We start from the raw sequence: 13863 nt of genomic DNA on the forward strand, positions 1-13863 counted from the left end.
CGAATACTGTTCACATTTATTAAAATGGCATTCATTTTTTTATCATTAATTAGTATCTGAAAAGGAATCTTAAAACAGGGTTGAAGATGAATGAGTATATAACAATATAAAAACAAAGTCTAATGAGTATATAGCAATATAAAAACAAAGTCTATCGTATTTATTGCTAACATTTTTGCGTTATTCATTGTCTGTAATACTTTTAAACAATCGAGTTATTTACATTAGTCTATTAACCCTAATAACGAATATTATAATGTTTATTTATTTATAGTTAAGCACAAAGATACACAATAGGTCATCAGTGCTCTGCTCACCATAGATATCAAGGAATAAACAACATAAATCTTGGTGCGATTTATTTCGGATATTTTTGCGTAAAACTACCCCAGGACTATCTGCACTAGATGTACATAATTTTGAATTTATAAACTAGAGACAAGGCACCAGCATCCACCGCCAACTTTTGAGCTACTCTATTCGAATAGTGGGATTTGATCCTCATTCTTATGATGCATCCACAGCTACCAAGTGGAGAGCGTGATTTGTTTTCGATATTCGAATAGTGAGATTTGACCGTTACTCTTATGATGCACCCACAGCTCTCAAATGGGCATCGTGATTTTTTTTTCGGAAACGGGACTCTCGGATCCATTATAACCTAATAACAAAGGGTTTTAACGGTTTAAAAGCTAACTAACCAATCTATAAATAAACTTCATTCAGTCTCTTATTTGTACAATCAGTGTTAAACATTTTTTCTGTCACAGCAACATAAATTGTCATCGTCCATGAACATCATGTTTTTCTTTATGTGCAAACAACTTGTCACACACGTTGCACACAATATCTGAAGTTAAACGTCTCGTAAATTAGCTAAACTTTCTGATTAAAATCTTTAAGCCTAACACTTTTGTTCGCAGATAATTATTCTTACTGGTACTACTAATCTAAGTTGTTCTTTTCTATCTACACTGACACCCAAAAAGATAATTCATTGACCAAGTTGACTCAAGCTCACTTGATGGCATTTATTTCTTTGTTTTTTCAAGCGCAGAGAAAGACCTAGTCTGGAGGTTTGGGGCATACAACTCGTAATTCGTGGGCAGGGTGTTCGGATCCAGATATCGAACATGCTCGCCTTTTCAGGCTTTGGGGCATTATAATACGATGATCAATTTTACTATTAGCTAGTAAAAGAGTAGCCCAAGAGTTGGTGGTGGACAGTAATGTCTAACATCCACTCCTATAGTCCATCACTGTTAAACTTGGAGCGGCTAGCACAGTTAGTCCTAGGAAATTCAATAAACAAACAAATCAAGCGCAAATATTCGAACTCAGCTGATAGTCATTTATTTCTTCGTTAAACTGCAAAGCTACGCTTGCTCCACCGCAGAGATCTAGTATTAATATTTAAACTCTCGATTCACTTCTGAACTACCAGGAGGCTTCAGCTAGTATCGACTTCTTCATAAAGTACTTGAATATGAAAGTAATATTAAAATGAAATGCCAACCAGACAAATTCTAAAGATTCCTTCTGTTGATCAGCGGTAAGTCTACAAACTTATCAACGCTAAAATTCGAGATTTGATTCCCCGCTGTGGCTTGTTGTCTGTATATCTACTCTTGAGTTAAAAGGCTTCACCACAAGAAATAAAAACTAAATGTGACTCTTTATATTTTAATATAGACCCTTTGTTACTATATCAAGGTGAAAGGTCATACTTTATGATCTAAATAATGATAGTAATATATTCTAGCAACACGTTCTGTTTGTTTTTTGCTGTTGTTGTTGTTCCTCGGACTTCTTGTTCTCGAGATAAAATTTATTTCGAATATGGATATGAAAACGTATGTGACAACAGAAGACAGAAACAGATAAATACGTTTATTTAACTAAAATATATGTAATGGAACTACATCAAACTGGATAAATTAAAACATTGAATTTGTTATAAATTTTACAGAATGAAAACTAGTATCTGAAAACTGGTTTTCATGTTTTTGTTAGTTACAACGACAAAACGTAATTTGCGAAATTTTGCTGTGTATATATATATATATGTCACCCGCAGTATTACTATATTACAAGAAGTATATCACCATCAGGGTTAACCTATAACATTCTCACAATTAAATTAACAGTGCCATAATACTTAAAGCTAAATACGAAATAATATTGAAAACAGTGATTAACTGGAGAATTTCCACAGAAAATAAGGCAGCATACATTTTATATAATAATTAAAAATAGCTGTCTTCTTCTTGCCTCATTTTTATTATATTAATATGAATCCTTTTTAATGAATAAATGAAAATTTAATATGCAATATATTTAGTGTGTTATGACGTAGAAACCGTTTTAATATATAATAAAGTATAGTAATATTTTGACAAAAATTGATGAAGCGACCTGTGTGACCTAAGTGTAAATAAAAAGAGTTTAAAGGGGAGAAGGTAATGACAACTACAAGAAAACCTACTAGAAACGTACAAAACTTTTTATTTTGTTTTTTATTTAAAAGAGAGCTGATATAGTTGAGTATTCTAGCGAAAACTCTTGAAGACCTCGTCAAACTGTTTTTTGAAATCTCCTGAAAATTTTGAACCGTCTTTACCACTTTCCCAGGAGGTGCTGTAGCTATTTGACCAGCCCGAAGCCTTGTCATGTCCATAAGTACTTCCTTTTTGGAAAGAGTTTTTTATGTTGAAGCTTCGTGAGTTAGGCCCGTTAGGCTTAGTGTTAAAAGCATTACGAGTATTCGTACCGTATGGGAAGGAGCTTCTGTCAGTTTTGCCGTTGTTAAATCCTTGTTCGTCTCTTCTATTAAACTTGTTGTCTACGTTGAAACTAGAGTACAAGTTTGTTTCTCTGTTAAATTGCCCATAACCGTTACGCTTACCAACGTGACCACTGTCAAACTTCCTCTTACCAAAGTTCTGACGCCCAACATGGGTATGAGTCGACTTCCAACGTTGCTGTGGTTCATGTTGTTGGAGGTGAGATGGTAGAAACTGACGGTTCCTCGAACGATGGTTGCCGTGGTTGACTCGACCTCTTCCAGTATTTGGAGTGTCGTGTCCGTAATTTGTACTCCACGAGTTGATCCTATGCTTGTTTGGGGAAGTGTTGAAAAAATGAGGTCGAAACGAAAAGTTGGGGAAGTTGTTACCCAAGTTCCTAAACGAAGGACTGGGATTAAACCCTGAACCGTAGTTGGAATTTCTTAAAAATAATCCCATGTCTCTGAAGATGTCTTCAAACAAAGCTTTAGGGTCAACATCTGCACCATCATCACTGTCTGACCAAACATACGTCACCACTCGTCTGGTGCTATCGTTCTTTATTTTTTCTGACCCAAGAACAATCGCGAGTAACAACTGCAATTACAGAAGAAAGGGTTAAGTTTTTAACATTTGCTCTTTTATAGTTGTTTCAAATAAAACCTATTGTAGAATATTGAATTAGAAAAACTTAAATGCTTATTGTTTATATCTTTTAGGAAATTCATTTAAAATAAAAACATACGCACACCAAAATGACTTATTTCACTATTAAAATTCCATTAATCTTGATGGCTATTTAGGGAAAAGTTTATTTGTTTTAGAATAAGGTCACGCTGAGCGATCTGCTGTGTCCACCGCAGGGAATCAAATCCTAGATTTTAGCTGTCTTTAGGGAAAAAGCATAAAATAATATTAACGACAAAACATCTGAAATCTGGGCCTAAATATTATTTCCTCTAATCTAATTGATTTTAGTTTCTACTGTAATTTATAATATGATAAAGAGCTTTTACTAGGTTTACCAAAATCTAATAATTTTCGTCAGTTATTTATAATCATACCTTAACAATAGAAATATTACTTTTTATTTTGTGTGTATCGAATGAAATATTAATAACGCGTTGTTTGTGATGCAGTTCATGGATCTTTTTAGTCAACTGATGTTCAATTTGCTTAACTATTTAATGTTCTCATATTGCTCATTATTATATTCTAGGAGAAATAAACGTAACCTACTAGTTAACGTTTCGGGCTGCGGATAAGGCTGTTAAAGTATGTGGTATATCTTTGTACTTTAAGCTGTGAGTGCGTTAAAACCGTCACAATTTTCGGTTAAGAATTGCTGTATGGGCAGAGGTTGCTGATTACTCTTTGTCCTCTTTCAGCCCGACAATTCTAAATTAGGAATTATTATACTTGAGTCTCGGTGTATCAGACTTGACCAGCTAGCTTATGTGTCGTATAAGGAAAAGGTTCCTAACTTTCTACGCCACCTTGTGGCACAGCAGTATATCTGACAACAGATATAATTAACTAACAATTTAACTTACTTATTTCTTAAGCTCCCTTATTTGTTGTTAAGCGCAAAACCACACAATGAGGTACATGTGCTGTTCCCACCATGGGTATAGATAACCGCTTTATAGAGGTAAAAGCCCTCGGAATTAACACTGAGCCACTGGGAGCATATGTTTGATACAAATGTTTTGTACGATAAAATACCAAATGTTTAATCTCAAACCTCTATATTATCAGTATCAATTAAAACTACTAACCGATTACCCGTGGCGTCGTGTGTAACGTTATATCTGCACCCTTATAATGGACAAAAATAAAGTTATCCGTGACGGGAAATGGAGGCAAAACGGAAAAATTGTGACCCATATTGCAAATTTACATGCAAACAGGATAAAAATTTCGCGAAGGTGGGGATTGCATATCGCGTAATAAAAAGGTTTATCCAATATCATATAAGCAAGAGTTCCATTATAGTATGATATACACAAATATTAAAAATAACATTCATAAATAGGAGGTATTTAAATGTTTCGATCAACGAGCACATTAGGGTTTTGTGGGTAGTCACTATAATAACAAAATACTAGAATTAGATCAGGTCAGCCCCTTGATGTTTTCTTTATTTACATAACACATTTGTTTAGCAGATAAGCCACACCATTTGACGAGCTTGGCTGTGGATCAGAAGATCCAAGGTTTAAGCTGCGATATACTTCTGAACAAGCTCCAGACTTTTAGTTTTGGAAGCATTATAATTGTGATAGTCAATTCCGGCACTAGTTTAAGAATAGGGACAGTAAGTTATGCTCATTATTTATAAGAAGTTCTAAAATTACAGATTCTATACCTATAGCTTGAGGCCGCTCAGTTGCTATTTAAACTGAAACTACCAATACAGACGTACTTTATTTTATAAATGAAACAAATAGTGTTTCACGTTATTACTTAACGAATTAAACATGTTTAATTCCAACTTGGTCATTTAGCATAATAATGATTATTCATCACCAGTAACGCCCCCAGAGAGATGCCCTTCCGAAATAACATAAATCAGACTACTAAAGAATAACTAACGAGTTAACAAGGATAGAAGCAAGTTTGATTCTTTCTTTATTTTGGTTTTCGCGCAAAACTCCTCGAAAGCTATCTGCACTAGCCACCCCCAATTTACCAGTTACTGAGTAGACGGATGGTAGTTAGTCATTACCTCCCACTCCCAACTCTTGGGCTACTCTTTACCAACGATTAGTGGAATTCACCATTACTATATAACGCCCACACGGCTGAAAGGGCGAATATGAATAACAAGCTCTCAAAACCTATCTGTGTATGTCAATGAAGGTATCGAAACCCGATTTTTAGCATTATAAGCCTTCAGATTTGCTGCTTATCCAGTTTTGGTGGAGCAGTAAAATCTATCTCCAATGTTCCTAAGCTCGTTTTGACAAACCGAAATGTTAACAGTAGAAATAAACGACCTTATTATTGTTTTTATTTAATTAGACACCCAACGTTTCGCTTCACAAATTATTCAGGAGCGTTCACTAAAACCAAAACTGACGGTACAAAGTTTCAAATATAAATTCGTTTATTTCTGGTGTTAAAATCTCTTCTAAACACCAATATGCACTACAGTAATTAAATAACGAGACTGGTGTGTGTTTTTATTATAACAAAGCCACGTCCGGGTATCTGCTGTGTCCACAGAGAGGAATCGAACCCCTTATTTTAGCGTTGAAAATCCGGAAACTTATTTCTGTTCCAGCGGGGACAACAATAATGGAATGTTGTCATTAAAACTGACAGTTCCATCATAACTAGTTGAGATGGAATTGAATAACAGTCAATCACACGTTTTCCTTACTTTCTTCCTTCGATCAAATAGTGCATACATAATGACTTAGTTAAAATCTTCAATTCGCATCTCTATGTTTTAATTTATATATATACAATGATTCAAAAGCAAGCACAAGTTTCTCGAATAAATAGCAATAAAATGTAAAGGTCTATTTTTTCCAACACACAAAAATATGAACACTTACCAAGAGCAAAAGATATACCGTCATGGTTAAGATTCGAAACGTCCTCAGCTTAACACTGCAAGATCTGTTAGTTGTTTTCTTTGTTTGCTAGATAAACACAACGCAAATACAGTCGTTATAAAATATTTATTTTTTTATTCGTTGTGGGTAACCTTGTTTATATTACTCGCTACTATCAATTGTTCTGCTTTCGGAAACGAGGATATATGTATGCCACAGGTAGTAGGTCAAACTTTCATTGTGACCTTAGCGCCCTCTGGTTTACCATAAGACTTAACAAAAGCTAGAGTAGTCTGTGCGTGAGAGAGCATGCAAGGGTGACAACTCTAATTATTTTCCTTAATGAATATAATATTTTCTGGTAAAAACTGGTTTGATCCATCACATAGAATAAACTAAGTGGTTTGTCACATTTTTTTTCTTATACATAACCACCAGGTAATTTCAAATGTTAACCGTTTTCCTGTCACTTAAAGCTTTCTATGAAACCACAATTAAGCGTAACCCTGACACAACAACATTTACTCAAATTACAAAATAATTTCACGATTATTAGGAAGTTGTTGCATAATACGATGTTAATCTTTGACAATTTTTTTAAAAGTGAGTTTTCTATTAATCAGATTTTTATTCATAGGGCAAAATAAACATAGAAATAGGGCCTTATCAAAAGTCTGTCTGGTTTCATAACTAGAAATTTTAGTAAGAAATTGAATTACAGTGTTCTTTTTTGTTAATATATTAACTCTTTAAGGTCATCGCTGCAACTTTGAAGTGCATAATACTCCCAGTAGGTGTCGCATTTATATCTCTCCGCTTTCTGATGCTGTAGGTTGGAGTGTACAAACTTACTCTTGAAGAAATAAAGATCTCATCACTCTAGCTATTTGAAACAAACAGTTTCGCGAAAATAAGTTGTAAAAATTTAACTTGCGCATCGTAGTTTGTTGCTGTTTGTTTGTGAAGAGATAAGTTTAAAGTGAATACGCAAAAATCTGAGTTTCTAGTCGCCCAGTACAAGGCTTTTTTATGTTATCCGAAGTGAAGCAACGTGGTTTATAAGAAAACTTTTAACGTTACGTTTTCTTATAAAACATCCAACAGTTTAATACAGATAAACATCGATATAAAACGCATCGATAAAGCGCGACAATCAGTTGGGCGCGATGGGGTCTTAGGCCCCAAATTTTTTGGGGTTTCTACAGAGGCCGCCGCTTAATATTACCACTGCTTAATGTAATCAGCCGGTTAATGTGATCAAAAAACCAAATCCACTTCAATCTTTTTGTATGGTTTTCACGCCGCATATTGTGATCAAACCCCGGCCCGTTTTTGTTTCAGTACTGAATTCGTATTTTAAACTTTGCCATGACATTTTTTTATCTGGTAATTATTTGACTTCAGTTTGTAATTAGATTTTAATAATTAGTAAATAAATTATCAAAATTAATTACTATATGTATTAACTTTTAAAATTGAACTAATTTTAATCAGCGTCTAATCGTAAAAACGATCACATGATTGCTCTGACGGAACTACTTTTAGAATATCAGCCCCCATCAAAGTAATGAATTCGATAAATTTCTTTAGAATTCTGCTTTTTACATTTAATTTCAGTCTTAAAATTGAGTTTAATAAATAAAAAAAATGCTATATCATTGGTGTAAGTAGTTTTGTTTGTTTTTCTTTATTTCACTACAAAACGCGTAAATTTTGCATTATCGCTCACCCCGAGGGTCAAAAAAATATATAATCAAATCGGTATAAGGCGCAATCAGATACAACGCGGTCGAATTTTTTGGACCCCAACTAGCGCCTTATATCGATGTTTGACTGTATATATAATTCATTGTACTTTACATCCAGTACTTGGTTAGTTTTTACATCTTGCTATAAAACATCCTTAAATTCGACACTACGTTTTTAAACCGTTTCACTCGGTGGTTAAACAAAATTGTTCTAATAATATTAAAAACAATTATGTAATTAGTGTTATTCTTGAAAAGTACGTTCATATATTGTTGTTTCAAAATTTTTGTCGTAATAATATGATTGTTTAACACTAGAAATAAACGACCTTATAACATCCAACGTTTCGCTTTACAGCTTCTTTGGGATCGCTCGCTAAAATAAAAAACCGAAACTAAAGGTACAAAGTTTCAAGTGGTTTAAATAACAAATTATATTCGTTATGGATTCGAATCGGCTTTACTATTTAAATCACTTGAAGCGCTGTACCGTCAGTTTCGGTTTGTGTTTTAGTTAACGCTTGTAAAGAAAGTGCAAAGCGAAACGTTGAATGTCTAATTAAATAAAAGTAGCATTTTCGTGTTATAAGATCGTTTATTTCCAATATTAATGTAGTTTATATACACTCATTAATGATAATGCTTGCTGTCTGATTCATAACACTGTAACAAAATTTTTACTTTTTCTTGTTCCTGGGTAAAAAGTATTATTCCCCAATTTCTTATGCCGGAAGTAAATGGAAAAGGCCTATTTTTCTCTTCATACTTTGCTTTTCTGACCTGGGAGCGTGTAACGAAAACATGATGGAAGACTATATTTGGGGGCTGATACGTGAAAGTTGTTTACATTACAGAAGCAAATCTCGAAAAACTACTCGCTTCTAAACATTTTTGAATAACTTTCGTATACATACATGTAAATCTTGATTCATATGTTGTTTTATTCAGACCTTATGTAAATTAAAATGTGCAAATTTGCCCATTTTTACATAGAAAATAGGTTAATTTCTAAATTTCATTATCTAGGTCACTAAAGCAAATTTTGAAGGGAATAATGGCCATTTTCTGTACTTTTACAACACAAGCAGTTAATAAATAACATATACTATCCAGGAACAAAATTTGTGTTACATAGTGTTATTTGATTCAAGGTTGTTATCTCTCATGTACGATGCACGGTAACGCGAATCACTAGTAATGTACTTCCGCGCGAATCCTTACTTCAACTGTGAACTAAATCTGTTCAGAATTTACAAAACATTTTTACTAGCAAGTCCATACCTAGTTTTAACTCAAGTATTGGTTTAAAATATATTATAAGCGCTAAACTGGAAAATAAGAAATATGAACATACATGTTGTTGTTTTTTACTTCAGGACTGTTTCATTTAAATTCGTTCTTGTCGGTGTTTGTTTTTTTTAAGACCTTAGAGACAAAGTTGCACACACACGATACACGTGTTTCCTAACTGAGTAATATGATTACCTTACAAACATGAGGTGATATCATTTAGTTCTTGTATGAATTCCGAACGCGCATGATTGACGTCACTGTTTCTTTACGTTCTAACTTTAATAAGTTTTAGTTCTATAATATTATCTTATACTTACTACGCCCCTCCCCCGTGTCTCAGAGGTAAGTCTGAGGGCTCACATCGTTAAAATCCGCGTTTCGATACTGGTGGTAAATTTTTGGTTTGGATTTCGCGTAAAACTACACGAAGCCTGTCTGCACTAGTCGTCCCTAACTTAGCAGTGTGAGACTAAAGAGAAGGCAACTAGTCATCACCACCCACCACCGACTCTTGGGCTACTCTTTTACCAACGAACAGTGGGATTGACTGTCACATTAAGCGCCCCCACAGCTGAAAGCGCTAGCATATTTGGTGATACGTAAATTCGAACCCGCGACCCTCAAATTGCGAGACAAGCGCCCTATCCACCTGGCCATGCCGGGCCTCTAGTGGTAGGCGTAGCACAGATAGCCCATGTTGTAAATTTGTGCTTAACAGCAAAGAAACAAATAATAACACTTACTATTTTATCCTGGAACTTATTCTCAGACACTTTGTATTCTCTTCACAAAACGTGTATGTTACCCCTCTTGATATGAAAATTATACTACTTGTTTTCATTCATTGACACAGCTTCGAACGAAGATCGCCATAATTTGAGTAATATACTATATTTCCTTTGCTACGACAATCCTGACCTGGGATCGAACCCTACTACTATCGTTCTTAGAACTTCCCTGAAGGCAGCGAAGTAGCAGTCGAAATGTTGGACAGAAACTAGTTAGCAGTTAATATATAGTTCAAAATACAGTTACTAATTAATAAGAAGAATTATTGGATCGAAAAGAGTACTAAGCAGAGATTAATACCTGATCGTCTCAACCTTACTGTAAAAACTCAAATTATTTTGTGATACAGCTTTGGTTAGTTTGATTTGAATTGTTTTATATTTCGGGTAAAGCTACTCAAGGGCTATCTGCTCCAGCTGTCCCTAATTTAGCAGTGTAAGACTAAAGGGAAGGCAGTAAGTCATCACCACACCAACTACTAATGCTACTCTTTTACCAACGAATAGTGGAATTAGTCGTGACATTATAATGCTCCCAAAGCTGAAAGGGGCGAGCATGTTCGATAGCGAGATGTTAATAAGCATTTGTTAATAACGTACATTGTAACTTCGGATAGCAGAAAAATTAATACATCGGTGGACTGACGACTAAATCTGAAACACGTGCTATCAAACACCATCCTAGAACATCACGTGCACGTCCAACTAATTCAACTCCGATGCTAGCACTGGTCAGTCCATTCATTGAAAACTCTCTTCATCCATGAAGCCAGTTTACGTGGTCTTAACACTACTTTCAATATGGCTAGTTCACGCGGTCTTAACACTACCAAGAGTGGGCCGTTTTATAACCAGTTCACGTGGCCCTGACACTACTGAGAGTGGGCTGTTTTATAGCCACTTCATGTGGTCTTGACACTAAGAGGTTTCTAAATATATATTAGTCCTAACAGTACAAACATTGGAAAATAAAACCTATTAGCGTTCTAAATACAAACTAATCCTAACAGTACAACCATTGAAAAACCTATTAGGTTTATAAATGCGTACCAATTCTCCCTAGGTCAGTAGTTAGAGTTGAAAATTAGGAACAGCGACAAGTAGCTTTAGAAGATTTGTGAAAAATTCAAAATCCAAATGCTCATTTTTACATCGTCCTCTGCCACTAGGGGGCTCCATTACTGTGTCATTGAATTTTTCTACTTTTGTTTTTAAGTCTAAGTGACCGTGTACTAGAAAATTCAATATTTTTTTTATTTTACTGCTTCAATGTGAGAGTAGCTTTTGTCTAAGTTTGTGTTGGTTTGTTTGACTGAAACAAAATTCAAATTAAGTCTGATGACAAATGATTTATAACCTAGGTGTAATGTATGTACCTACGTGAACATAAAGATTATGAAATCAGTCCAAGACTATTATTCTCTCTATTGGTATATCCTCTTGTCATTCACAAACAGCGTGGATATTGAAATGGAAATGTTTTAGGTCGGTGGGTTACGAATCGTAACTATGGAAACTGGGTCACAGCCAGTGATTTTTTTTCTCTAATCTAGTGGCAAACTGCTTTTTGTTTTTCTACTAAGTGATGTACGAGACGTGAGAACAAGGCCTAGAAAATGATGTTTTTGGTTAAGAAAATGGAATTAAAACACTAGTTGTAAGAAGAAAAAGACACATTTCTTCCTTTCATATCGTGCCGAAAACGTTTTATCACGAACTCTTGTTCATTAAAAGAATCATCTTGAAAAACAAGCGACAGGATATCTTAACAAACCTTTTTTTTAAAACCTCAACAGCGTTTCTCATGAAGTTAAACAAAAACAACCTTACGTCATGTTATGGTGTATTGAGGTTTGATAGTAAAGTAATACATGCGATAAGGCTTTGAACGTTTTGACATCAGTTGTTTAATGTTTATGTGTTTGTTTTACATTACCTTCTCAAAACTCAGTGAGTGGGTCACGTGAAAGTTGATCTCTGACCTGACCTAAAAACAGACGTGTTATGGCCGTGGTGAGGCAAGAGAAGTAATTTGAACGATCGCGTCTCCGCCCACGCGAGTGTTTAGTTGGACATTGTTAAGAAACTAGCAATTTATTTAGTAGGTCGTTTATCATCGTGATGAAAGAGATACTGCCGCTTATTAAAGCTTTCTCAAGCTGTTCATTAACAGGAAGCCCGGCATGGTCAGATGGTTTGGGGCGTTCGACGCGTAATCTGAGGGTCGCGGGTTCGAATCCCCACCACCACCACGCATGCTTATCCTTCTAGTCATAGGAACGTTATAGCGTCACGAACAATTCCACCGTTCATTGTTGAAAGAGTACCTAAGGGTTAGCGGGGAGAGACGGCTAACGCAGATATCCCTTATGTGGCTTTATGCGAGATTCAAATCAACCGAATTTTTATAACGAGAAACAAAACTTGTAATACCACGATTCTGTTTTATAATTCACTGTATATTTTGACCTTTCTTTGTTTTCACCATGGATACTTTTTGATTCAGCAATAGTCTTCCTTTATTGTAAAATACTGAGAAGAATAAAGACAGGCAGATGGTCAGCAGCAGCACCTGTTATACAAAAATGTTTCATATATTATTGTTTTGTTTTATCCTTGTATTATTTTTGGAAAACCTCTTGGTCCGATTATCACCAGTCATGCTATAGTAACAGATATTGCTTTAGTGCCATCTATCGCTGATTAGTGAAAGTTTTCACACAAATGAAAACTGTTGAAATAAAAATGTGCAAAATTTATTCAAAAAATCATCATTTTCTTTATGAATTCAATATTTTTAAGAAATATAAGTTTATTTGATCGAACTATTTTAAAAAATAGCTTTAAGTGTTAATATGTAAATAACTGTTCATAATTACAAACCTATTTATAGACTAAGTAAATCCGTGCCATTTCTTATTATTTATGTTTTAATAACATTTAATAAAAATTATGTAACTATCACTTTAGAATCTACATATTTCAGTTAAATGCAACCATCAAGAAAAATTATGATAGAACGTTAGAATAACATAATATAACATTTAAAGACAATAAGGCACCTCTTGGTTCACACCGACTGCCTCATTCAATAAACTTAAAAAACAAACAAAAGAACTTACAGCCAGCCCTTATTATTCACATATTTATTAAGTCTTCTCTTAAAATTGCTGCATCCATCATATTTGACGCAAGGCCTGGCATGGCTAGGAGGTTAAGGCACCCGATTCGTAATCCGAGAGTCGCAAGTTCAAATCCCCGTCACACCAAAGATGCTCGCCATTTTAGCTGTGAGGGCGTTATAATGGAACTGTCAATCCCACTAGTCGTTGGTAAAAGTGTAGCCCAAGAGTTGGCGGAGGGTGATGATGACTAGCTGCCTTCCCTTTAGGGACGGTTAGCGCAGATAGCCCTCGTGTAGTTTTGGGCGAAATTCCAAACAAACCATATCTGACGCCAACCCATTCCAAAGAGCAACTAAGACATTATGAAAATAAAGCTGTCTTAGCTGAAGTTAACTCCTACGCTGCTAAGATACATATTTGTATCTTCAAGTTCTACAATTTCACTATTACATACAAAAAATGCATCAATATTAACAATTTCCTTAATCTTTAATCAGATCCCTTAAGAGAAGACAAATTCAGAGATCTTAACCTATCTACATATGGCAACTTTCCACACC

The 13863-nt window shown here is 34.7% G+C and overlaps 1 protein-coding gene across 4 annotated transcripts; it reads right to left on the reverse strand.

Moving 5' to 3' along the window:
- Window positions 1–1873: 1873 nt before the first annotated feature.
- Window positions 1874–11247, reverse strand: LOC143244422 (uncharacterized). 4 transcript variants are annotated; one of them, XM_076489041.1, is made up of 3 exons: window positions 11229–11247; window positions 6350–6436; window positions 1874–3383 (listed from the first exon to the last, which is right to left on the reverse strand). In XM_076489041.1, exons 2-3 carry the CDS (start codon window positions 6371–6373, stop codon window positions 2550–2552), a joined length of 858 nt encoding a protein of 285 aa, XP_076345156.1. In that variant the 5' UTR covers window positions 6374–6436; window positions 11229–11247; the 3' UTR covers window positions 1874–2549. The 4 variants fall into 4 exon arrangements, with proteins under 4 accessions (XP_076345156.1, XP_076345155.1, XP_076345157.1 ...); XM_076489040.1 differs by lacking the exon at window positions 11229–11247 and adding an exon at window positions 10134–11175; XM_076489042.1 differs by lacking the exon at window positions 11229–11247 and adding an exon at window positions 9452–9470.
- Window positions 11248–13863: the final 2616 nt, after the last annotated feature.

This window comes from Tachypleus tridentatus, chromosome 2, assembly GCF_004210375.1.
Source record: "Tachypleus tridentatus isolate NWPU-2018 chromosome 2, ASM421037v1, whole genome shotgun sequence".
NCBI lineage: Eukaryota > Metazoa > Arthropoda > Merostomata > Xiphosura > Limulidae > Tachypleus > Tachypleus tridentatus.